General features: G+C 37.7%; 2 protein-coding genes across 5 annotated transcripts in view; one reads left to right on the top strand and one right to left on the bottom strand.

Moving 5' to 3' along the window:
• LOC762398 (laminin subunit beta-1) overlaps positions 1-18,909 on the bottom strand; it is a 62,997-nt gene extending 44,088 nt beyond the window's left edge. Inside the window, exons 1-13 of one of the 2 annotated variants that reach the window (XM_030998051.1) lie at positions 18,750-18,909; positions 17,106-17,828; positions 15,101-15,301; positions 14,214-14,334; positions 13,022-13,189; positions 11,222-11,260; positions 9,621-9,776; positions 7,463-7,575; positions 5,078-5,296; positions 4,201-4,347; positions 3,126-3,267; positions 2,634-2,743; positions 1,491-1,671 (exon numbers count right to left, since the gene is read on the bottom strand). In XM_030998051.1, the coding sequence (XP_030853911.1) occupies positions 1,491-1,671; positions 2,634-2,743; positions 3,126-3,267; positions 4,201-4,347; positions 5,078-5,296; positions 7,463-7,575; positions 9,621-9,776; positions 11,222-11,260; positions 13,022-13,189; positions 14,214-14,334; positions 15,101-15,301; positions 17,106-17,828; positions 18,750-18,770 (2,341 nt within the window). In that variant the 5' untranslated portion in view covers positions 18,771-18,909. The remainder of the gene's footprint in view (positions 1-1,490; positions 1,672-2,633; positions 2,744-3,125; positions 3,268-4,200; positions 4,348-5,077; positions 5,297-7,462; positions 7,576-9,620; positions 9,777-11,221; positions 11,261-13,021; positions 13,190-14,213; positions 14,335-15,100; positions 15,302-17,105; positions 17,829-18,749) is intronic. The other variant, XM_030998052.1, reaches the window with a different exon arrangement.
• A 2,455-nt stretch (positions 18,910-21,364) lies between these two features.
• LOC588438 (laminin subunit alpha-2) overlaps positions 21,365-26,152 on the top strand; it is a 35,307-nt gene continuing 30,519 nt past the window's right edge. Inside the window, exon 1 of one of the 3 annotated variants that reach the window (XM_030998190.1) lies at positions 21,365-21,495. The gene's annotated coding sequence lies outside the window, so the exon portion shown is untranslated. Of the gene's footprint in view, positions 21,496-21,593; positions 21,809-26,152 lie in introns of those variants that run through there. The other 2 variants (XM_030998192.1, XM_030998191.1) reach the window with 2 other exon arrangements.

The following is a 26,152-nucleotide window of genomic DNA, read 5'->3' as shown; positions in this document are numbered from 1 at the left end:
GATGCCTCCGCCATAGAGTAATTAAAAAAATTCAAGTTTGATTGTAATCCATCTGTCGGTTTTAATGATAATGCACTCACAAGCTATTTATAGGCATACATAATGAGCCCCATGGCATTTGACCTGATGACCCTAAAATCTAATCAGTTCATTGGCTCTGCAAGATGCATATATGACCCAAGTTTGGCAGGAATCTATCGATCTGTTCTTGAGATAACGCGATCTCAAGCTATTTTGAAAACATAATGAGCCCTGTGACCTTTGACCTTGAACCTCGTGACCCCAAAATCCAATCAGCTCATCGGCTCTGTTAGATACATACATGACCGAAGTTTGGCAGGAATCTATTGACCGGTACTTGAGACAACGCGATCACGAGCTATTTTTGCATACATAATGAGCCCTGTGACCTTTGACCTTCAACCTTGTGACCCCAAAATCTACTCAGTTCATTGGCTCTGTGAGATACATACTTGATCCAAGTTTAGAGGGAATACATCCATTGGTTCTTGAGATAACGCGATCACAAGAACGGGACGTACGGACGGACGGCAAACGGACGGATGGACGGACGGACAACCAGAAAACATAATGTCTCCGGCTACTTTGTAGCTGAGGCATAAAAATATATCAAATTGAACATTATTTTCATGACAAAGGAATTTTCAGACATACATATACATTAGCGGGTAAGTGTATGAAAGAAGAGATTTAACATTTAGGAATATGGAAACAGATTCTAATACAAAACTGAATGTTGCTACAAGTCAACATGTCAGTGAAATTCATTTCTTTCGCATAGAAAAAAAACTACAGAGTTAATATGGAGATAAATATATGAACAACCTTGATTATTCATAGCACGAATGAGTTGATTTCCACAAAATAGAATGGGATTGAGGAATGACTTCAGGCTTTGCCAACAAGAGAAATTACACAATTATGCAAGGTTCTACAACACAAACCCAGGCGGCATTTACTCTGATGTCAAATTTGTCCACACTGGATGAACTCTTAACTTCAATTCTAGAGCATTACTAACCCTAAACCGTAAGAAGGGCTAACAAGTTTAGCCCTCACCTAATGCAAAGTAACATAATAATTATTATATTCCGTGTTAATATAACACCCAATACATTGACCATGCCTCTATTACAGATATTTTTCACCCAGTCATCTGATTCAGGTTTGCCTGTACACAATGTAAGCACACTCTCCACTCCCTGGGGAGCATTCCAGCCAGGTATCATTTTTCCAGATGCTCATATCTCACAATGCTGAGCAAACTTCATTAATGTTTGCATCCTACCGGGTACCCATCTAACACCTGGTTGTAGTGTGGTAAATGTAGATCAACGTCTCGCCAAGGGACGTTGGTGCCGGGCTGGGATTTGAACACCTGTCTTCTGGTCTACAGTCCAGTAACTTATCCACTAGACCAAGAACACCTCTACCCCAGTCCTAGTCTTACTGATAACAGACTCCCTTACCTATTGCTCCATCAAACACCTCCGCCATGATGCCGAATTCGATCTCCGAGCAGTTCATTCTGGCTGGGTCCTGGGCCAATAGAGATGCTTCCAAGCAGGCATCCATGCTTTCTTGAAGAGTTCTGCTGGTTAGGTTGGACACGTAGACCTCCAAGCCAGTTAACTCAGGCAGGAGAGCAACCTAAAGTGAAATTATGAAAGGGTGGTCAATATATACTGCGATAGGTGATAACACTATGAACATGACGGACAAAGAAAGAGGACAAAATACACAGTTCCTCATTCTACCCTCAACAATTGCTGTGGTAGACAAAGGAACATCCCTTCACTGCTATTATGTAAAAATGTGTAGAACAGGTGTCACATGCATATTCACCTGTTCTACACATTTTCACATAATAGCAGTGAAGGGATGTTCCTTTGTCTACCACAGCAAATTGTTGAGGGTAGAATGAGGAACTGTATGTTTTGTCCTCTTTCTTTGTCCGTCATGTTGATAGTGTAATGATCATTCTTGTACATGGAGGTTTCCTATTTCATTTTTCTTCTTTTTATATGTATTCCTGCAGTTGTTCACCTAGCTGATAGGCATTTATTTAAATGACTGTAAATCTATATGTTTTCATTGTTGTGGAAAATAAAATAACTTAAACTTGAACTTGAATCTAAGGAAGAAAACATAATATTTGGGGGCCTTCCTGCTTGCGGAAAAGACTCCTCACCATAAAAGATTGTGTTTAGAATACCTGTGCTTGGATTAGCATGTGTGAATGTATTAAATAGGAACTAGAAGGATTTCGCCCAAAATAGTGGAGAATGTGCACTGTAATATGCACTGTATATTTCATTAAACAGGGCAAAAATTGTAACTAAATACAATAATCATTATTTGGTTTCAAAAGAGTCGAAAATTAATCTATACTTACAAGAGGATTCCCAAGACGTTTGCGGAAAATTATGTTCCGAAACAGAACTCAGTGAAGCCCCATTTGCATGTTTTAACGTAACAGGCTCTCTCATACATATTATCTCTGACGATATTACCTGGTATAATAATACATTGTGAGCCCTTTGGTCATTTGATTGTACAAGGTAAAGAGGTATATAAATACAATAATCACTATGTGTATTTTCATATCTTACCAAGTCTAGGAGAAACTCTGCCTGGGGGTCAATGTCAGGTGCCCCTAGGGTGATGATGATATCATAGGGAACGCTGCCAGCTAGGCACAGCCCAGAGATGTTATAAACGCCTGCTCATAACAATGCAAAGAAAAGAAAACATTGTAAATAGTTTTTCTAAAGAATTTGCAAAATGAATCTTTCATGAAGTATTAATGAAGACCATTTATCAGTGAGCAGCCCTTGCAAATTGCATAAATTCCATGCTGTGATTGATTCAATTCTTCTGTGGTGTTCAAATTCACGATTCTCTTACCTCTTGCAAAGTTCTTGAAATTTCTGATCTTTAAAAAAAAAAACATCTTGTCAGATACTAAGCCAAAAGCTTGAATTGCATGAATACCAAAGTTGGCTAAGTATTTTATCTAAGCCCAAAACTAAGTAAAATACTCAAATTTCTAACATAAGAAGTAAATTGAATACTGACCCTTGTCTTAAAAATAGGTACATTACCTTCATTATCTGCTGCAGGAAGGCTGCCCGAGTAAGACGAGGTCCCAGAAATAGGGTTGGATGACCCTTGACATACAAATGTAGCTGGGTTCAGGTTCTGCTGGTTGACTTCTATTGTGACATCACTCCAGTTAGCTGTGGTCTAGGATTAAATAAACACATACAATAATAAATATAATTGCTTATTAAGCGCCTAACACTTACTTTATCATAAGTCTCTAAGCGTTCTACAATAATGCAGCATAACTACCCTGGCTTTAGCAGTGCAGCTGTCACGCGGGCTGCGTTTCAAGGAATAAATTCCTACCAGGTCCCCATTTACTTCACCTGGGTGGAGTGTGGCAAGTGCAGATCATTGTTTTGCCAAAGGACATTAGTGCCGCGACGGGACTCAAACTGCGGATTGACAGTCCGGCAACGGAGCCACTCGACCACAACACCTCTATACTCGATCACATGGCACATGAATACATTCACAAACACACTCAAAAGTCAACTTATTGGAAATTTTAAAACTGTTATTTCACTGCCTAAAGCAACAATGCTCGTAATAAAGACATGGTAGAAGTCACTGCACTTTATCATCAACATCATCGTCATCATCATCATCATCATCATCATCATCTTCATCATCGTCATCATCATCATCATCATCATCTTCATCATCGTCATCTTCATCATCATCATCATCTTCATCATCATCTTCACCACCATTACCATATGGACTTGGTAATGAGGATTAATGCATTACTAAATTAGACCTCCCAACATATGAATTTCAAAATTCCTATTATTTTGCGTGGCTCAGCAAACTTGTGGCACATTGCGCCATGTCTGGCCTATCAAGAAATATGCATCATGCAGCTACCTAACACACATCTTGATGTTGGGCACATTTCCATGTGATTAAGGGAATGTTTCAAGAAGTTTAAAATTGGATTTTGAAATAATTGAATAAAAGAGAAGAAAAACAATCAAAAGAATTAACAGTGCAAGACTAACTCTATAAATGTACTTTTAATGAAATAAGGCCTGGAGCAATCGTTGCCAGAGCAAATGTTAGATCCCCCTTTACCTCGTATCTCACAGCAAGGAAATAATACTCTGTTCGAGGGACAGTCAGGCCACTCAGTGTGATCACTGTCGATGCAGGCACCACCAAATATCCTGGCCCAGTGTGACGGGCGTCCTCGCCAAGAGATCGCTCCTCGATTCTGGAAGGCTGGAGGAAGAAAGAATACATGATGAAACAAAACCACCAGGATATCAAAATGAAAAAAACACTGAAAAAGTCTTGAATACCGTTATCTGTGTATTTTTAAATATTTGGTACATTGTAAAAGATGGATTTTTGTTTGTATGGTTTAGACCTTTTCTGTGGAAATCATGTCATTTCAACATCAGGTTCTGGACTTCAACATATTAAAACCAAGTAGAGCCATTGAAGTGCATCTTTTCTATAACTCCTTGTGCACCTTAGGTGCAGATCTATATGTACAGTGTATTAACAGCAGATATACATGCAAGGTATTCAGGCTTTTTTTCCGAAAACTAAGAAGTCATGGGGGGATCAGTCATTTGCACACGCTGGACCTCACCTAATATGGAATCAATTGCCACAACATATTTGTTATATTTCAAGTGTAGATTGCTTTAAACATGCCCTAAAAACTCATTTGTTCAAAGCGGCTTTCCAGTAGTTTTAGATTCACTTTCACATTGTCGTTGTTCATTTTTGTGTGTATTTTGGTGTGTTCTTTTGTGTACTTATAGTTTTTCTTCTCCATGCACCTCAAACACATTAGTCATGTGGAGTTGGCGCATTACAAATACTCTATATAATTATTATTATTTTGAAAGAATATAAGACCAATGATCAGAGAATCCTTGGGACGGGTGCTAAGGTAAAACAAATATAAGAATGCAAACAACAACACAAACAACCTTTTTACCTGATCAGTAGTGGCCGTTTCACCCTCTATACTAATCCCGTCCAAGCGAGGGACATAGAACCCTGTCATAGTCTCATTACACACGCGACCTATGATGTTTGTCCTGCAGGTACACGCCCCCGTTTCTGGGTCACATGACCCACTAATTGCGGCTCCTGGGTCACAGTCACATGATGTGCAGCCCTCGGGATTGGCTGGGTCGAGATTGAATGTGCCAGCCTACAAGATTCAAAAGAAACATAATTTGCTATTGTGTGAACATGGCTATTAACCTCTTCAGGACAGGATTTATTTTATGGCTAAATTGATGACATATTGTTCTTCAATTAACAATATTTATCTTTTATCTCTACAATTAAAGAATAAAATGCAATGTCTCTGAAAACAATATACATATTCGGGAATGTTGTCAAAATGTTTTAATCAATGGCCTGTTTTGAACGAAATACAATGATTTAAATCTCTCAACCTGTTGCCAATTTAAGGATTTTTCAAACTATTCTCCATTCAAAATACATGTAGCTAGCATCAAATGCATATTTATAGTCATGTAACAAAAATAGATGCAGTATGTGTCAGGTATATCTTGTAGGGCTCTGGATCAAAAGGTATAGAGCAAAACCACAAAATGTGGTATGATAGTCGCGAAAGGGTTAACACCCCTATATTCTTCTTATAATCTCCCGCCCTTTTCCAATGCCAAAGGGCATCTATATCTCCAGGGACACTTTCTTTTGATTGTAAGTTTCACACCCCAGCCTATACAAAGAATAGCTCTCCATTGAAACTGCACATACCCTGTAGGATCAATACCCCTTTAGAAAAGGGTAATAAAAGACTACCACCCCATAATATAGCAATTACATTCATGATCCCCTATTGTTCATTTTATGAATGAGTATGTGGTGGAGTACACTGTGGATGTATTGATCGTGGTTCCTGAGAAATGTGTTGTAAACCACATTTTAGAGTTGATCTAAATGTAAATGTATAGAGGTGTACATCTACATGTACATCTAAGGTTGGTACTGGACAGGAACAATTGGTATGTACGTCCAGACTTCCGTGGCATCGCAAACTGTCATAAAACATCACAACTGAGGGTGCAGAGTTCAAAAAGAAGCATTGGTTGTAGTCAAGTGGTTTAACTGTTGAAAGGAGATGTGAAGTAATTTCATAATCAACCCTGTGATATTAAAGCAGAAGTACATGTAACCCCAAAGAATATGTGTAGGTCTTCTGAAAAACAAGATGAATTCCTGCCTTTTAATGTTCATTAATCTTACAGACGTGTACAAGAGATTTATATAAATGAAGATTTCTTGGCATGAAGTAATGCCTTTTAGCATGACATGGGCGCAACCATTTTCTTGAAAATGTGATCTACCAGACGGAGTTGTGTATGTATCATGCACTAAGCTTTAGTTGGTGATACTTTTCAATTCAATAACAGAACCTTTACTTTTCAATGAGGGAAAATCATAGCCGAGAAGGTGAAAATTAAATTTGGTGGAAAATAAGAGGGTGACAATTGTAACTCATTTATTAAAAAATACTGAAATATAGCGGTTGAAAAATCAATTTCATTTATGCAAAACCTTCACCCAGAACAGCACCAACTTAAATGCAATTTGCGTTCTGGCAATTAGGGTACAAAGAATAATAGCAGGTGAGTTAAATGCTTCAACACCACAAACACCTGGGAAAGATGCATGCATAAAATTTGAATACATTTAGTTGATAAACGACTCCGCAGAGTATGTCATGCAATCAAGCAATGGCGATGCCCATGTCTTGCTGAGAAACTGTACTTTATTCTTGCTTTATGCCTTTCTAATACACTTTGGTGGGGAATTTTGTAGATTGATGGGCAAGAACGCAATCAATCTCTCAGAACAACGAGAGTTATTCTTCGGGCTAGTTCTCCTAAACATAAACAAAATTACAGCATCAATCAGAGAATGAGTTTCTGACCATTCAAACTGTATCCCAAAAAAAGTTACATTGTAATTTCCGTTTATAATCATTTCTATCAGATTTAGTCATATATCATTTGCCATTATAAATACAATACTCAAGCAGGTAAATTATCAACACAAAAGATGTTATATGCATTACCATTTTTCATTTTCTAAACATTTAATCTCATTTGAAACAATATATAAATACATGCTTACGGAATTATATTGTTTCCATGTATCTTTGGAATATATTTGTTCTCCTAATTTTAATAATCATTAAGCCTATGTATTGCAAAAAAATATTAATGTACCATATGAATGAAGTTTTCTTATCAATGCAATCCCAATTGTGAGTGTGAGTAAAATGGCGCCAAGTTTGAATGTTTTTGTTACTCTTGTTGTTGATGTTTGGGGCTCTGCTTACCTTACACTGGTCACAGCGTGTTCCCATGGCATTGTCTTTACAGATGCAGTCCCCTGTCGTCTTGTTACAGAGATTAATGTTTCCAACAGTACCGGTAAAGTCACAGTCGCACTCTGTGGTAAAAGAAACAAGACTTATAAACTGCAAGAACTGCATGTTTAACCATGTAAGGACTTTTCCACTATCTATGGTGGGTTACTTAAATGAAAATTCCTGTTAGCTAACTCTCAATAACATACATGTAGCTGTTTAGTGTTTCTTAAAGTAAAGTTCATTGAGAGGAGCTAAGTATATAGCACCACTTTTCTCTCCCTCTTTCCCTTTCTCTCTACCCACCTTCCTTCCTTCCTTCTTTCCTTTCTCCTCCCTCCCTCTGAAAATAAATGTTCATTTGAATTAGGCTTGAGTCGGTACGGTCGATCACACCGGGACCCGACCGTTGCCGTCGGGTCCCGGTTTCGTTTTTGAGAACCGACGCTCCGAAAAAAATAATGAAACATGTAAGAAATTGCGGTTTTGCACACCACTAAAATCATTCCACCTTAAAACTTAAGTATTTAATTGTTACCAATCATATTCTAGCTCATCCTGAATCAATCCGTACTGCTGATATAGATATGGGTTGCAAAGCAGTTCGCCCCATGGGGTTGTTGCCAGCTGCTAGCTAGCTACTGTACTGGCCGGATCTCTCGGCAGGATAATTAAATCAGGTTGAAAGAAACATTAATGTTTGAATAATAAAACAGCCTTCTAAAAAGTATTTCTTTGCAACATACCGATCGAATAATTTTTAAAAGACAAAATATATATTTTTTCTTTGATTTTGAACACCGCATGCTTCTTTTAAAAGCTGAAAATTACTTAGTAATCACAAGAAGTTTCGATACGGATAGCTGTTGCAAGGCAAGTTCAGACTAGTCTCGGAAAAATGCGCAGTGTTCCTCGTCGTTAGCTGTAATGCGTGCCAGAACGAACCCCCAAAAAAGACATGATCGTAACGAGAAAAAATCATTAAAAACTACGAGAGCACAATTGGAAAGACAACTACTCAAAATTATCGTAAGCAGATACATATCTTGGAGGAAGAATACAATAGTTGTCCAAGAAAAGCCACAGAAACAGTGATATTTAAGGAGTTACTAAAGGTACAATCATTATCGGAATGGGCCTTCTGCTCTGAATTACACGTGTTTAAATTGAACACGAGGCTAGATCGAAAACAAATACCGCCCTCTACGGTAAAAGCAGTATAACAAAGTATTCGAGTATTTGCAGAAGGCCCCTTGCGATAAAAATGTACCCAGTTACTCCTCGATTATCACATTTTCTGTGGCATTTCTTGGGCGATTATTGAATTCTTTGTCCAAGTAATGTATCTGATTATGGTAATTTTGAGCAGTAGTTCTCTTTCCAATTGTGCTCTCGTAGTTTTTAATGATTTTTTGTTACGATCAAGTATATTTGTTTTGGTTCGGTCTGGCACGCATTATAGCTAAGAGGTGCACTGCGCATTTTTCCGTGACTAGTCTGAACTTGCCTTGCAACAGCTGTCCGTATCGAAACTTCTTGTTGTGATTACCAAGTAATTTTCAGCTTTTAAAAAAAAGCATGCAATGTTTAAAATAAAAGATAAATATTTCTTTGTCTTTAACAAATTATTTGATCGGTATGTTGTAAAGAAGAATTTTTTAGAAAGCCGTTTTATTATTCTAACATTCATATTCTTTGACCCGATTTATTCAACCTGCATGAATCAAAATGGCGGCTCGAATGTTGTCTTTATATTTTTGCTCGAGTTTTTTTTATTTTTAGAGGCACGATAATGCCACTAAACATCGCCAATCATTGATGAAAAATAATGTCAAATGGAAGAATATACCAGTCTGTGCCGAGGTATGCATGTGTTGATTTATTTGACTGATAAAAAAGGTCACTTTTAAGGGACATACTGATGATATGCGCTTTATATAGAGGCAAGTGACAAATCCTGCGAGCTGATTTCGGGACACCGGGTCCCGATCGGTGCAAGGCCGTCGGGACCCGGTTTATGAAAATCCCGACATGACTCAGGCCTAATTTGAATTGAATTGAATTCCCTTCCTAACTTGCAGAACACCAAGTCTTCCTGTATGTTTGATCTGTGCTAATGGTCACTCACCCTGGCAGCCCTGGTCATTGGAGACCTGCAGATTGTAGAACGTATCAATGCATTCATCACAAGCCCGTCCCTGGACGTTGGTCTTGCATGCACACTGACCGTTGGTCTCATTGCAGACACTGTTTGGAACAGCTCCCTCTAGAGTGCAATTGCAAGCTGAAAATCAAATGAGAACATTTTTGAAAGCGATTAAATTGTAACAATTTGATAACACTGAATTTGTAAAATAAATCTCTCGTTATATAGACCTAACATGGAAAGAAAAAAAAAGGATTATCATTCATACAATTAAAGGTAATACAAAGTTTTGGGAATTTCTGAAAATTGGGTGGATAGTGATTCTTTACAATTTTTATATATTTGGATGCCCCTGTGGATTTATTATAAGCACTAAAAAATTTAGCCCCTAAAACACTTCTGTTTTCGAGAAAAATTGAATATAAAAATTTACCGGTGCTCCCGATAAATTTTGATAAATTTCAAATAGCGCCTATGGCTGTACAATGGTAGCTGCGACCATGAAAATCTCAGAATATATAGTTGTCATATATTTTTTCCAAACGGGAAGAGCTAATCGGTAGATTTTAGTCAAGAAACATTGTTTCATAGCTAAATTAATAACTTGACCTTGAGAGGGAGCTATACAACATAAAGAGTTTATTATTTATAATTTCATAACTTTAGACTCGATTTCAACCGCGACAACGATCAATGAATATTGTACGAACGCATATGCTTCCAATATGTTAAGTTGAACCAAATTCATGACCCCATACCAAAACTTTGTAATACCTTTAAATGCCATGCTAAACAAATCATGAAATTTTGGCAAAAAAATTGTATATCAAGATAAAATCTAAGGATCAGAGTCTATGAATAATCCTCAAATTTTCAAATATATGAGAGGTTGTACATGCACATTGGTGATTGATGTTTAACTTTTAAAGCAAGAGCATAGAGTACCGAAGCTGTGACATCATAAAAATCTAATTTTAGAATTTCTCAATTTTTTCTTCATTTTCCGAAAGAGCATCAAAAATAATGTCCAAATGTCGAAAACCAATTAAATATGTTATGTATTGGCCGAGATATGACCATCTGAATAAATATATGTTCTATGGGAACTCAGTGTTATAGTGCTCTGCTTCCTAATATTACTGTCTCCATATTAGATAATAACAAATTGATGTTAGATAAATTAGCTTAAATCCCCTCTAATAAAGTCTTGGGAGCTCCAGATTCGCCCCAAATTTGATGGCATAATTTTACTTAAATTGTATCATAATGTGAAAGAGAATGTTATCTAAGACACACTCCTGCAAAGATTCCCCCCCCCCCAAAAAAAAAAAAAAAAAATGAAAATGAAAATCCTTGCAGAAATGTGTCTTAAATGATATCCTCGTTCACATCACGATACAATTTAAGTGAAATGTTGCCATCAAATTTTTGAGGCTCCCAACTATAAGGATATTTTAGACGAAAATAACACTGCTTCATATTTTAACAATATTATTTACTAAGTACAATTAATGTGCATACCATATCAAAAACCAACAACGTTCCACAAAAAGAATGAATGATGTCATATTAGCTGTACTTACGCCAGCAATATTGTATACAAGGGTAAGGGGCTTCCAAATCTGTTATGGTAATAAGCAAATATACAGAGTATATATATATATATATGAAGCTTTCAGTTAGTAGTGAGATACATGTAAATTGTTACATAATATATGTGAAATATGATCATGGCAAAATGAATCATTGGGGTAGAGTCATTGACAACAAGATGAAATGTGCAGGTTTGAGATCATAGTAATAGAAATTGAAATCAATTTAAAGTTAATTCATTGCCTATGGGAACCGGCTTGCCCTGTTTTAACCCCATGGCAAAAAGAGGATTTAGTATACAAAGGGTTAAAGAAAGAACGTACTATACACAAAATAAGACATTACTTCAGATTTTAAACTCTAAGTGGCTTCATAACAAGAGGCTAAATTTGATTAAATTCAATTGAAGGCTACCGATACTAGCATTTATAATACAGTTTTTAATTGTTTTTACTGTACTATAGTCTACGTAACTTTTGTTCAACATTTAAAAATTGGTATGAAATTTAATTTGTTTTTTGTGTGTTTTTTTTTGGTGGGGGGGGGGGGGGGATAAATTTGGGGGAGGAAGTAAGAAAAACATCCCTAAGAGTTCAAACTGAATGTTTAGAAAAGGAAAATTAGCATTGATTTTTAATAACAATATTTAAATCATCATCAAAAGGAAAAAACGGCAAATGGAAAGAAATTAAAATCCACCATTGCCATTCATATACATGTAAGCTTGCTTCCCACCACCTTTTGAGTTTAATTTTGTTACCCTTCACCTTCAAATGTTAGTTTCTAGAATTAATGACTCGGCCCTTACGACTCCAACATCAAAGCAACCCAATTTAGTGGAATAGGCCATGATTTTCATAATGTAATCAGATTCAATGAATACATTTTTTTTAAATGCCTTGTCACAAATCATTTCTTACACCCGTTACGAATAAATGAATCTCAATAGTCAGAATTCAAATAGCGTACATTAGTTGTTGCTAGGTAGGACAAATATTATGGCTTGCCCTACCTAACAACACACAATTTATGCAATTTGCATTCTGTCTATCGAAATTTGTAACAGATGAAAGAAATAATTTGTAGCAAGGCACTTAACAAAGATCTGTGCATTAAATTTGATTACATTATGAAAATGGTTTATAAAATGAGTTCACTCAGTTGCTGATGCTAATTTAGGCAAATTAATTAATAAAGAAGGGTTAGTAGGTAAGCATAATTTGCAAAACTTCAAAAAAGTCATCCATCTTATGATACTAACATTTCAAATGTCATATTTTTATATCATTATTTACAATAAAATGCACTGGTTATTATTTGATATTGGCTTTAAAATAAAGACCAATCTCGAAGTAACTGAGAAGAAAATACAAATTCTGTAAGAAGGCATGAGTAATCCTTTTGTATTGTAAACTTTCTCAAAACATCCTACGTTTTGTTACAGAAAAATAATTTCCTCATTTAATACGATTTCCCATAGTAGACTTATTTGTTAATACTGAAAGTGAAATATGCACATTATATCTGTACATGTGCTGTACATGTTGCTGGCTCAAAATTAATGAGAGCAAGAGCAAACTAAGAATATGACAAAAGAAAATGTTAAAAATTGTTTTAGGATCATTCTCTTTTGTGCCAGATGAAATACAGAAAACACAAATAAAACCCAGTTCGTTAATGATTAATCTTCCAACACATGATGATTAGGCATGTAGCACACACATGGTTAAAATTATAACCAGACAACATGAACGCTGCACGTTAGTCAAACATTTTAAGTAGCATCATACCAATACAAGTTTCATTGAAGGCAAGGTTGGTGTAAGGATTGCGATAGTAGTCTGCTAAGCAGACCTCACACTTGTCCCCAGACGTGTTCTCCCGACAGTCCTGGCAGACACCGTAACCTTTGACTTCATCGTATACGCAGTCGTCCGCTCTTCCACTGCAACCACAATCTGTGAAATAAAGAGAAGGAAACAGCAACAAAATGTTATCCTAAACATGCTACGATGCATTGGTCTGAGAGCCTCTCAAGGGCAGTCTGCAATGTCTTGTTGATACAGACTGACTACATCACACCAAGCTGGGACTTGAACCCTAGGTACACCACTGTCCCATTAACCAAACCACTACAACTCTTATTGATGACCTTACCTTCCATAGCTTGTTTTTGCCGTTTACATTACAATGCTGCAGTTGGGACTTGAACCCTAGACCTTCCAATGTTACAGTAACCAAACCACTACGGCTTTGAAGACCTTACTTTCACATGCATTGGTCTCTGAGCCTACAACGACCTGCCATGGTTTGTTTTTGCCATTTACATTACAATGCTGCAGTTGAGACTTGAACCCTAGACCTTCCAATGTTACAGTAACCAAACCACTACACCTCAATTAGACATTACCTTCGCATGCACTAGTCTCGGAGCCTAAAGCTGCCTGCCATGGTCTTTTGTTGCCGTTAACATTACAATGCTGCAGTTAGGACGTGAACCCTAGACCTTCCAATGTTACAGTAACCAAACCCCTACAGCTCTGAATACCTTACCTTCACATGCATTAGTCTCAGAGCCTAAAGCTGCCTGCCACAGTTTGTTTTTGCCGTTTACATTACAATGCTGCAGTTGGGACTTGAACCCTAGACCTTCCAATGTTACAGTAACCAAACCACTATGGCTCTGAAGACCTTACCTTCACATGCATTAGTCTCTGAGCCTACAGGTTCTTGCCAAAGTTTGTTTTTGCCGTTTACATTACAATGCTGCAGTTGGGACTTGAACCCTAGACATTCCAATGTTACAGTAACCAAACCACTACACCTCTGAAGACTTTACCTTCACATGCATTAGTCTCGGAGCCCACAGCTGCCTGCCATGTTATTTGTTGCCGTTTACATTACAATACTACAGTTGGGACTTGAACCCTAGACCTTCCAATGTTACATCAACCAAACCACTACACCTCAATAAGACCTTACCTTCACATGCATTAGTCTCGGAGCCTACAGCTGCCTGCCATAGTTTGTTGTTGTAAAGAGGAAGGCATGAATCACAGTGGGTTCCTGCTGTGTTGTGTTGGCACTCGCATTCTGCTTCATTCTTCAGTGTGATTGAGTCAATATTACAAAATAGAAAGTAAAAAGGAATTTAGGTTGAAATCATACAGTATATTTGAATTACATTACAGCATTAACCATTTCCATAAGTTTTTTTTTTTTTCTATAACTGCTATTTTGAATTGACATTGCATCACCACAGGACAAAAAAATCACATTATGCTTTGATAAAAAGCAACGACATATTTTAATGTTTTAATTAGCTTAAATAATTTTGTTTTGGGCAATGTGTTTGTTAAGAAATTAATACAATTGTAGATGCTTTATAGTGAAATTGTTCAATTCCCCATTTTATTGATATACTAAACAGCAACAGCACAAAACAGTTGGCAATTATTTACTATGTGTCTTGAAAATTGATTGGAAATGGAACCCCACCCGATCCCCACTCCAGATCCACCACCGGCAGGACAAATCATTATAAAACAATAATACCTGTAGTCACATTTGCATAGTTTCTACTAAAGCATTTTACATTGTAAATATTATTACCCTGGTCATTGGATTCAAGTGCTAATCCACAAATGATAGTATACAAGCTTCGCTCCCTGGACAGTATTCCGTCAAACGCCATTTTACAAGCACACACATGCCAATCCAATACAATTAACCTGCACATCCTACCAGGTTACTCCGGGTACCCATTTAACACCTGGTTGGAGAGTGGCAGATGTACAATGTACATGTAGATTAATGTCTTACTAAAGGATTATAGTGAACTACATGTACATGTACTGATCAGGCCTTACCGAGCCTACGCACGTGGCAGCATGGCCGTAGCAAAGGCACTGTCCCTGTACATTCCAGTCTGCTACTGCAAAGAAGCTACGGAGAGGATCCTGCCTGCCAGGCTGAACTAGCGTGATTCGCAGCCCAGTGAGAGCAAAGTAACGCTGGTTGTCGTATTCAAAGTATGCCTGTTCTAGCTCTTGGACTGGATTGTAAATCAACTGTAAAGAAAGCAAACAATACACATTACACAAGTTATTGAGAAATTTAACTATTATTTTGGTTATACTGTACTCATACATGTATGCTCTGGCAACAATTGTTTGATGGTCAAAATAATCCAAGCTATGAATTTTTTTAAAGCATTTGATAGCCAAAAACTTGAAAATACTCGGCATTTAAAAAAATTAAAATAAATATTTTTTAAATTATAAAAAAATCAGCTGATTTTTATTGATCGGCGACCCTGATCGGCTCAAGATCAGCCCCCGATCCGATGATATGTTACAGGCCTTCCAATAGATCTGTTATCCTTTACAAAAACCTTCATTATGGTTTTTAAGTTACGGTTACCATATACCATTATTGAACATTACATAATAATTTGTGCCTATCATAAAACATGAAAATCTCAAATTTTTTCAATTTAAAAAGTCACTTTATACACAAAAACATAAGGATAGTTCTTCACATATACTGTAGTATGCAAGTGCAGTATAAGTGAAATGGAAAACTAGTAAAATTAAAAACCTCATCTGTGATTAGAGAAATGACTCATAATAATTCATTAAATACTTCCCTTTGTGTCTATTGCTAAGGGCTACTTTTGGTGGAATATGGAAGGGGCAGAAAAATCAATTTCCCAAAACAAGGTGAAAATGAACCCACAGCTGTTGCCAAAGGAAAGTCAACAATAAGATTCACTGTGTGTACAAAGAAATCACCCACTTCATTCATTGTTTACACAAAATCTTGACTGACTGAACAAACAGCAGATGGGTAGAGATCAATTCTCTCCAGATTAATAGAAAAACAAAAATGTTGCAGAGAGTTCCATTCTTCGATGTGAAACTAGAGCGATTTGTTTAAGGTTTAACACAGGACTAATAAATTAATGTATTCCTATTCAAAATCTTGCCCTTATTTCTTCATCATTTAAGTTTGGAGTTTGAACAATTGTACAGTAAATAGTTGTTAACACCGTTTTTCATATGATGACAAATCTTTTACTAAAGGTATTGCATTCCTCCCCACTTTCTATGAATGCTCCAAACCTTCTTAACTCCTAGGAAATGTCTCCTGCCCTCTCTCCCTTCGCCCTATCAGAGAGCCCATTAGGCCTACGGTAAAACAGGCTTTAGCGACCACCTGCCTTGAATGATGCTTCTCATTAAAACATACATGTAAATGGAACTTACTTAAGATGTATAAAGACAACCTGCCTACATCATGTACATGTACAGTATCATACATTGTTTGCTTGTTTGTTTGTCTGCTAAGAAAACTGTACTTATTATATGTAGGCAACCGATGGCTTTAAGTCCTCTCCGAGGGACTTGGTATTGAGGATTAATGCCTTACCAAAGGGCACAAGCTCATCAACTTAGTTTTGAAGTAATTTGATCCCAAGGCCTCCTGAATACAAGACCACTGCTCTATCACTGAGCCATCGCGCCTCTAGTAGTAGTAGTAGATATCTCCAGCTGATATTTATTTCATATCTCGAGACAGCTACTTAGCTTTTCAAGAAATGTCTGTAACTATTCTTTTCATCTGGCGAATACTATCAGTTGCTGCCCAAAAATACTCACACTATGCCCAACTGGAACCAGGGGGCATTTCTCGAAACCGTAACAATTCTAAAACTTCTTGGACATCCCCTTTAAGCTTGTGTTATAGAATTAACAGGCATTTCTTTTTTATGTCAACAAACTTAGAGGAACTGGCCCCTGGTGGTTCCTGTAATGGGGAATATAATAATTAAGTTGTACATGGGTTAATAATTAAAATTGTCTTGATACAAACCCTTTGAATATCCTCTCCATCTACTTCTGTCATGCTGTGTCCAAAAACATACTCCTCTGTGCAGTCCGCCTCAGAGTTGAACGCACTGGAAACAGGGACATTTGGGAACGTTGAGGCACAGTTGATGGCATAGTATCTCAATGGACTCCAATTCGAACCCCCAACGACCGACTTCTCGATGATCAAACTTGCCGGCCTGTAACTCCGAAACGAGATCACCGTCTGTTGGAACAGAAACTCGTCCCCGAGGTTCAAGGTCAGGTGAACGTCAGAGGCTGCGTTCTCCGACTGCCACCACGTGTCAAACTGAGGCGAGGTGAACACCATACCGAGTATTGTAAATGAATTGAAATCATACGCAGCCTCGATAGGATAAGATGTATCCGGGTTAGATGCATCACAGGTCTCTATCGTGAAAGTGTCGCCTGTACTGCTGGCAACATGGAGTTCATATTGGGCTGGGGGGCTTCCGCATGTCGAGTCTGTTGCGACTGATCTGCTGGGATTGTCTACAATCAGATTTACAAATTGAGGATAGCATGCTCTGTTGCATGATCCCTGACCATTCACAAGGCAAGTTGGTGAGGCAAGAAATAAGAGTATCACGGTTAACAGGCTCCTCATTGTGAATGCTAGCTTTCTAGTCCTTTCAAAGAAGTTTATTTCCATTGTTGAGTTTGAAGACTTCATGACAGTAATACTAATCGGCTGTAGAGTGTAGGCCTAGAATAGATGAAATGAAAACATTAAAATCATTGATTATTTCTACAAATTTTATCATATCACCTCAAAGCCCAGTTTAAATGGCAAGATAGGACCGTGAAAATATTTATCTAATACTAGGTCTAGTATTAATAGCAATGAAATTGATTTCACTTTCCTTGTCAAAGGTTTATACTAACTTTATTGTTTAATATCACATTTACAACTGAAACTAAGTGATGAACTGACTAAATATCAAAACTTAAGTTAAGTTAAGATTCACATAGTCTATAATCTAGATTATCTATGCTGGCGACTTGTAATCAAATAATGTTTGACCCCTCATGCCCCTAACTTGTTAGGCCCTACAATAGAAAAGACCTACCGGTAGATTAAACAGTGTTGAGTGATCAAAATCTTTCAAACATTCAACTTTCTTACGATAAACAAGATTAGTCTATAGACTCTAAGCATAGGCCTAGGCCTATAACTTATTATTAAGTAAAAAAAAATTAAAAATTAAAATTAAAATCGAAAGTCACATCATGCAACAAACAGTGCAAGCAAATTATGAAGCAGAGTTGGATTGCCTTCTATGTAATCTGATATAGTCTTGATCTAGGCCTACACAATAGTCTAGATCTAGTGCCATTAAAACTATATTTAAAATTTAGTCAACCGTTAGCTCTCCAACAAGTCTAAGCTAGTATAAGTCTAACAAACTCTATCTAACCCAGGCCCATGGTTTCGGGAATTTAGCCCACACTGGACGCCGTAACTTCGGGCACGAGTGAATACTCCCTTGCTCGTCCCACCGCGCCGGTACCTAGCGCTAGCTTCGCCTCGGATGCGACGGGAAAGTAGACTCTAGAGTCTAATTCTATCTATGAAAATAGTCTTGACTTAAGATATGAAACAAGAAATACAAAACGTAAACATTACCTTATTTCTCTTAATGTCCATATCATCCTGTTAAAATTGGCATCGTTCTTCCAGCCATCCTTCGACTTTCAGTTAGTCTATTTGATATTTCTACCACAACAATTTCGCTGATTATGGATTGAGGGAGGAGGCGCAAATGTTGGGAGAATTTGTATTTGAATCAGAACAAAAAGACGCGATGCTCAATTTTAATGTCGTGTCCTTATTCGAATGTTGTGTCATAATATAATTCGAATAAGGACACCTGTCTTAAATAATTACAGCACATTAATTTGATAAAAGGCTAAGATTATTTGGCTAAAAATAGGGAGTCTACTTAGATATGTACCGTTACCGTTATAAATTATATTGAAAATTGGGATGAGTTAATTTCATCATCTATAAATGTGAGGACCGCGCGTTTATTGATGAGAGGAAAAGCTAAGCTACTTATCGAAAGCTAGGATAACACACTTATTAAAAAAGAAAAGGAGCACGTGCCAATTACAAAGGGTAATTATCAGAGGTGAAAATATATTAGTGCACAACTTGATTACACCTGAAAAGAGGCACTCACCACTCACCAGGGATGAAAAAAGACTTTTACGGGATGGGCATTCGTTAACAGAAAAGGGGCACTCATGAGCAGATTTTGAAATTAGCATTTATTAGGTGTATAAAGGGGCATTTATGAAAAAGGATAGTTCCTTATTAGAAAGTAAAAGGGGCACTTATCGCACAAAAAGGGGGCTCATGATAAAGAATCATGGTAAACCATGTTTTGGGGGGTCTTATATCATTCATGGTATCCACGGTTACCAGTTTGACAATAATACCATCAATACCATGGTTTTTTTTTTATAAGGTGTACATTTATATATGACCAGATATGAGAGGGGGCACTTATAATAAAGGAAATGTGCATTTAATAAAAGAAAAGGGGCACCGATCAGATTTTAATAGGGGACTTTATCGGAGGTGAAAGGGGGCTTTCAGGAAAAGGGATAGGCCTAAGTAGGTCTTATTAAAAAGAAAAATAGGCACATGCTAAAATAAATGGGGCAAAGAGAAGGGACGCTTATAAAAAGAAAAAGAGCATTAATTAGAAAGGAAAAGAGGCACGTTTCAAAATAGAAAGGGGCATTTATTAGAAGTGAAAAGGGGCACTCATCATAGATGAAAATAGCACTTAACAGAATGGGAAAGGGGGCTTGTCAAAGTAAAAACGAGCATCCCTCAGAGTAGGAGCAATTTTCAGAGGTGAAGAGGAGTAACTTCTCGTACCTGTAAAGGGTCACTTTTCATAAGTGAAAAAAAGTATTTATGTGAAGGGGAAGGGGCTCTATCATTTTTAAATAGGGCACTTATAATAAGGAAAAGGGGCATAATTATATTCAAATAAAATGCACGCTTATCCAAGTTATAAAGGGTTAGTTATTAAAAGGGGAAGGGGCAATTCTTACAGAGGAAAAGGGGCACTTTTTGTACCAGAAAAGGGCACTTACTAGAGATTATAGAGGGCACTTATGAAAATGGAAAATGGACACATCTCGGGACACACCTAGTACTGCAAAGGATATAGTAATGTTTATCTTCCCCCTTTTATCATGTGCAATATTCTATGTATAGAATTGTTAATTATGTACTGGGAGTAGCATGTGTGGGGACACATTCCTCCGGGCAACAGTGTTGAACTGCACTTGTGTGCACCCTGACCCACTTGCTGCTCCCTTATCTCTTTGCATGTGTTTGTCATTCTTATTATGTACTTGTCTCTTGCCATGCTGTATTGTATTTGTGTTTTTTATATGAATGGTGGAATAAATAATACCAATAATAATATTAAGAAAGTAATAGGGGCACAAGTCAAAGTAAACGGGACACTTCTTACAAACCTAAAGGGGCACGTTACAAAGTAATAGGGGCACTTGTCAATGTAAAATGGGCACTTCTTACAAACAAACGAAGACTAAAATAGAGAGGAAGGGGCACTTTTAGAAAGTAATAGGGGTAATTAATTTTCAAAGTAAAAGGGGCACTTCTTACATAACTAAAGGGGCACGTTACAAAGTAGGGACACTTTTCCTATGTAAATAGGGGCAATTTGGAGGTACTTGAATAAGTTTTTTTGTTTGTTTGTTTGTTTGATCAATTTTATTTCCGGCGTTCAAAGTACAAAAGTTGGGGTACTGTGCCTCCCCCTCCCCAGCCCCCGGGACCACCGCCTCTGTATACAAATTAGGAACCCGTCTGACCAAAGAGGTATCTCTTTGGTCTGACGAGAGAGAAAGAGAGAGAGAGAGAGAGAGAGAGACTAGAGAGAGAGAGAGAGAGAGAGAGAGAGACTAGAGAGAAGAGCGTAACAAAGAACGGTGATGATCGAGTCTCAATTTAATAAACAGAATTGAATCATGATTGTTATAGTGTATAAATAAGTGAAAAGCGAACAAAAAAATATAGCCCATAATCTATGTTTCTTGATTACTTGAGATGTGTTCTTTTGCCTCGGTGATTTCAAGGAACGAATTATAAATATACAAGACCTCCTTGCTGGAACTCCTATTAACCTGATCAAACACAAATTCTCCTAACCTACAAAATGCATACATAATTGCCAATTAGGATATGGGCCAATCACAGCACAATAATATTGAACGCGGTCACACTTGATGGTTTCATCGATCATTAAAATTGTGAAAGGGAAAGGTTGGGTAAAATTACGGTTAAGACGCCTACCCGAACATGGAATGCCTTTAATTTGAAATTGGTGAGATAATGTTCCTTTTTATTAAGTCAACGTAGAATCTACTGTATGTCTCTGGTACTTAGATTTCAAGAGAATACCGAGAAGAGTGATGTTTTGAATGTGCATGCATGCAGAGGTCAAAAGGGTAGCGTCCGTTGCGAGGAGGCGAGACGCTATCTCGTTGGTAATGACATTCCACCCAGCTACAGGGCCATGAGTCACTCTCTATCGACTCGAAGTTTCGCTGCTTTTCAGCGGATCAGTAGGATGCGATGACGCCGGTACTGTAGGCGCAGGTAGTGAGAACGATATGCTTGGTTGTGCTACTGATTTGGTAAGAGGGAGCATGCAGGAAATGAATGAGATGTGAGAGGCTGTGTTTATTTATTAATGTGATGATGATTTGCAGTTGTTGGTTGAACTTGGTTCACGGATGAGAGGAGGTAGGCCTGATCTAGCCTATCATTTGATTTTGATTGTGAATTAGTGTTTCATGGAATTCATGCCAGCAATTTGAATTTACGATTTATTGTGTACCCGTATATGGCGCGCCATATGCCCAATAACCCCGAAAAACATTGTTTATCGCCGATAAACAAGGTTTATCGGCGAAAAACAAGGTTTATCGAGCGAAAAACAAGGTTTATCGAGTGATAAACCTTGTTTATCGTGAGAAACTCTGTATATCGACTGATAAACACAGTTTCCCTCAATAAACAAGGTTTATCGATAAACAAGGTTTATCGAAAAACAAGGTTTATCGAAAAACACGGTTATTCGTATTTCGTCAGGAGAGGGCGCTTTTTAAAGTTGCACCCAGCTCAGAGCACTGCTCCGCACGTGCGCTTTACACCGTAGAATATACCAACACCGTAACATTATTTTGCTCGCGCTCATGACCACGATCGACATTTTCTAATTGTGTGTGTGTGTGTGTATTTGGTTTTTACAGACGTGTATCAATCAGATATGATTATTTACGTCTGGGGACCGACCTTTAAAGAGAAGGTTGAGTTCTGGGAAGAGGTGAAAAATAATTTGTGAGCGTTATCATTCTTATTATGCAAGTGTGGAAGAACATCAGATAAGACATGTTCCCTGAAAAGCATGGCTCTTCAAATGCCTTCATATTCTAAATATGTCATGTTACATCGTAAAACTCGGGGGTAGGATTTTTACGCCACGTGTTCGTGTAGTCCCATATACATCTTTCTGTGTACAGTGTTTGTAAATTTACCAAGACTTTGCCAAATTTCTTATCATTTTGATGATTCCAGAACCTTACAATACACACAAATTCTTATACTAGATGATCAACCTTTTCTGGTCGATTCCACACCCTTTCTAAAACAATGCAATCGCATGACCAGAACTCAACTTCATCTTTAACGTCACCATCCGAAAGACGTGACTCAGTTTCGAACCTGCGTCCTCGGCTAAATCAGTTTGTAACTTCCACTGTTAGCTGGATTACAGGCGCACGCCACAACGCCTAGTTGGAGGTATGGCGAAGTATTCTTAATTCCAGGCTTTTTCCCCAATTTTTGAAATGTTATGTTGATATATCTCTCTCTAACCCTCTCTCTCTTTCAAACTTTCTAGGTTTCCCCTTCTCTTATCTATCTCTTTCTCTCTCCCCCTTTCTTTCTCTCACTCTCTCTTTCTCCTACCCTCTCAATATAACCCTTCTGTCTTTCCCTGTCTTTCTTCTAATTCTCTCTTTCCCTTTCTCTTTCCTTTTTCTTTCTCTGCACTCCCTCTCTGCCTACTCCCCTTTTATCTATTTCCCCCGGTATGAGAAATAGGGTAGAGATAGATGGTTGGAGAGAGAGGAGAGATACAATCAGATAAAGGACAGATAGGGTAGAGATGGATAGATGGAGATAGAGGACAGATAGAGGGAAGATAGAGGAGAGATAGATCAGGAATAGATGGATGGAGATAGATTGAGAGATAGAGGAGAGTTAGGGTAGAGATAGATGGATGGAGAGATAGAGGAGAGATGAATGAGAAATAAAGGAGAGATAGAGCAGGGATAGATAGATGGAGATAAAGGAGATAGAGCAGGGTAGATGGGTGGAGAGAGAGGAGAGATAAAGGAGAGATAGAGGAGAGATAGAGGAGAGATATCGATCTATCCCCGCTCTATCTCTCCTCTATCTCTCCTTTATATCTCTCTATCTCTCCATCTATATCCATCCATCTATCCCTGCTCTATCTCTCCTCTATCTCCTCCATCTCTCATTTATATCTCCTCTCTCTCCATCCATCTATCTCTACCCTATATCTCCTCTTTCTCTATCTCTCTCTCTCCATCCATCTATCCCTGCTCTATCTCTCCTCTATCTCTCCGCTATCTCTCATTCATCTGTCCTCTCTCTCCATCCATCTATCTCTACCCTTTCTCTCCTTTATCTCTCCTCTAATATTCACCATCCATCTTTCCCTGCTCTATCTGTTCTCTCTCTCTCTCTCTCTCTCTCTCTCTCTCTCTCTCTCTCTCTCTCTCTCAAATCTCCATCCATCTATCCCTGCTCTATCTCTCCTCTCTCTCTCTCTCTCTCTCTCTCCATCTATCTCTATCCATCTTTCACCCGCTCGATCTCTCCTCTATCTCTCCTCTATTTATCCTCAATAACCATCCATCTATCCCCGCTCTACCTCTCCTCTATCTTCATCCATCTATCTTTAAAATATCTCTTCTCCATCTCTCCTCTCTCTCTCTCTCTCTCTCTCTCTCTCTCTCTCCATCTATATCCATCCATCTATCCCCGCTCTATCTCTCCTTTTCCCCTGCTCTATCTCTCCTCTATCTCTCATTTATCTCTCCTCTCTCTCCAACCATCTATCTCTACCCTATTTCTCATACCGGGGGAAATAGATAAAAGGGGAGGAGGCAGAGAGGGAGTGCAGAGAAAGAAAAAGGAAAGAGAAAGGGAAAGAGAGAATTAGAAGAAAGACAGGGAAAGACAGAAGGGTTATATTGAGAGGGTAGGAGAAAGAGAGAGTGAGAGAAAGAAAGGGGGAGAGTGAGAGAGATAAGAGAAGGGGAAACCTAGAAAGTTTGAAAGAGAGAGAGGGCTAGAGAGAGAGATATATAAACATAACATTTCAAAAATTGGGGAAAAAGCCTGGAATTAAGAATACTTCGCCATACCTCCACTCAGAAAATGTCGATCGTGTACGTCATGAGCGCGAGCAAAATAATGTTACGGTGTTGGTATATTCTACGGTGTAAAGCGCACGTGTGGAGCAGTGCTCTGAGCTGGGTGCAACTTTAAAAAGCGCCCTCTCCTGACGAAATACGAATAACCGTGTTTTTCGATAAACCTTGTTTTTCGATAAACCTTGTTTATCATCGATAAACCTTGTTTATCGAGGGAAACTGTGTTTATCAGTCGATATACAGAGTTTCTCACGATAAACAAGGTTTATCGCTCGATAAACCTTGTTTTTCGCTCGATAAACCTTGTTTTTCGTCGATAAACCTTTTTTTCGGGGTTATTGGGCATATGGCGCGCCATACCCGTATCTGAATCTGATTCTGAATCACAAACTGGACTGGATCATACATTTATAATATCCAAAGATAAAAGTGATGGCTTAATTTATTTTTGTTAATATGTCCAAATTTAACTCAAATTCCCCTGGCCCTGCCCATAAATTATTATTTTGATTGTGCAGGAAAGGATGGGTGGTATGGAGGTTTGGGGGTGTGACCAAAGTTTGCGCTTGACCTAAGTTCACTATCTCAAAAAATCAGTAAGATTTGAAAAATCTGGTATATCACCAATGGAAAGAGGAACATAAAATTAGCCAGAGATGAAATTTTCTTTGGAATTGGGTACAAAATTGTGAAAATAATGTCAAAAGATTGGCAAATTTTGCAATCTTTTGCGTCCGTTCCGAAAAATTATTCACTTTAATACCGATAAGGGTCTGGAAATCTTTAATTTGAGAGCAGATTTCCTCAAACTTGTAAGTAAAAAGTGTCACTAACTGATTGTATGATATCTTGCCTTGCAAATTATAATTTTTGATGGATCACATTTTTTGATAAATCAACTGTAAACCCCTGTGCGTGAAGTTTAAGTCTCTTTGTTTTTATGACTTTTTTAGATCACAATATCTCTGAAATCCTTTGACGAAAAATTTTCTAGTTTAACCAATCTGTAGTACAAAACTTTGCCGTCCATTTGGGAACAATTGAAATAAATTAATTTGTGTAGAATATGAGAAATCATAGATCAAATAAGACAAATATCACATGTTGTAATATGTTCTAAAATGTCTGCAAACTTTGGTCACCCCTTCATACATGTAGTCACGTTGTACTTTCATGGAAAATTAGCATCAAATAGCACTAATTCAATCCATCATAAATATCTGTCCTGTAGTACTTCTATAATTTAGAATATTGGCAAACATAAGTCTTACAAGATGTATGAATCATAAATATAATTGCTTGTAAACTGTTTGAAGAATCTCCACACCAGGAGGAGGTAGATTTAACCTGAAGAAAAAGAAGAAGAAATAATGAAATCGACTGTCTGGAATTAATAAGCAACCTTTGCAGACAAACGACATGTTTGTAAAGACGATGTGAATGATCTACGTATACATGTCAGACTGTTGAAAATAAACAGGCTCTTTCTTCAAAATAAATGAACAAAGAAAA

This window comes from Strongylocentrotus purpuratus, unplaced genomic scaffold, assembly GCF_000002235.5.
Source record: "Strongylocentrotus purpuratus isolate Spur 01 unplaced genomic scaffold, Spur_5.0 spur5_scaffold_4, whole genome shotgun sequence".
NCBI classification, from domain to species: Eukaryota; Metazoa; Echinodermata; class Echinoidea; order Camarodonta; family Strongylocentrotidae; genus Strongylocentrotus; species Strongylocentrotus purpuratus.
The sequence above is the reverse complement of the archived record's forward strand: the minus strand, read 5'-3'. Positions and strand labels throughout refer to the sequence as shown.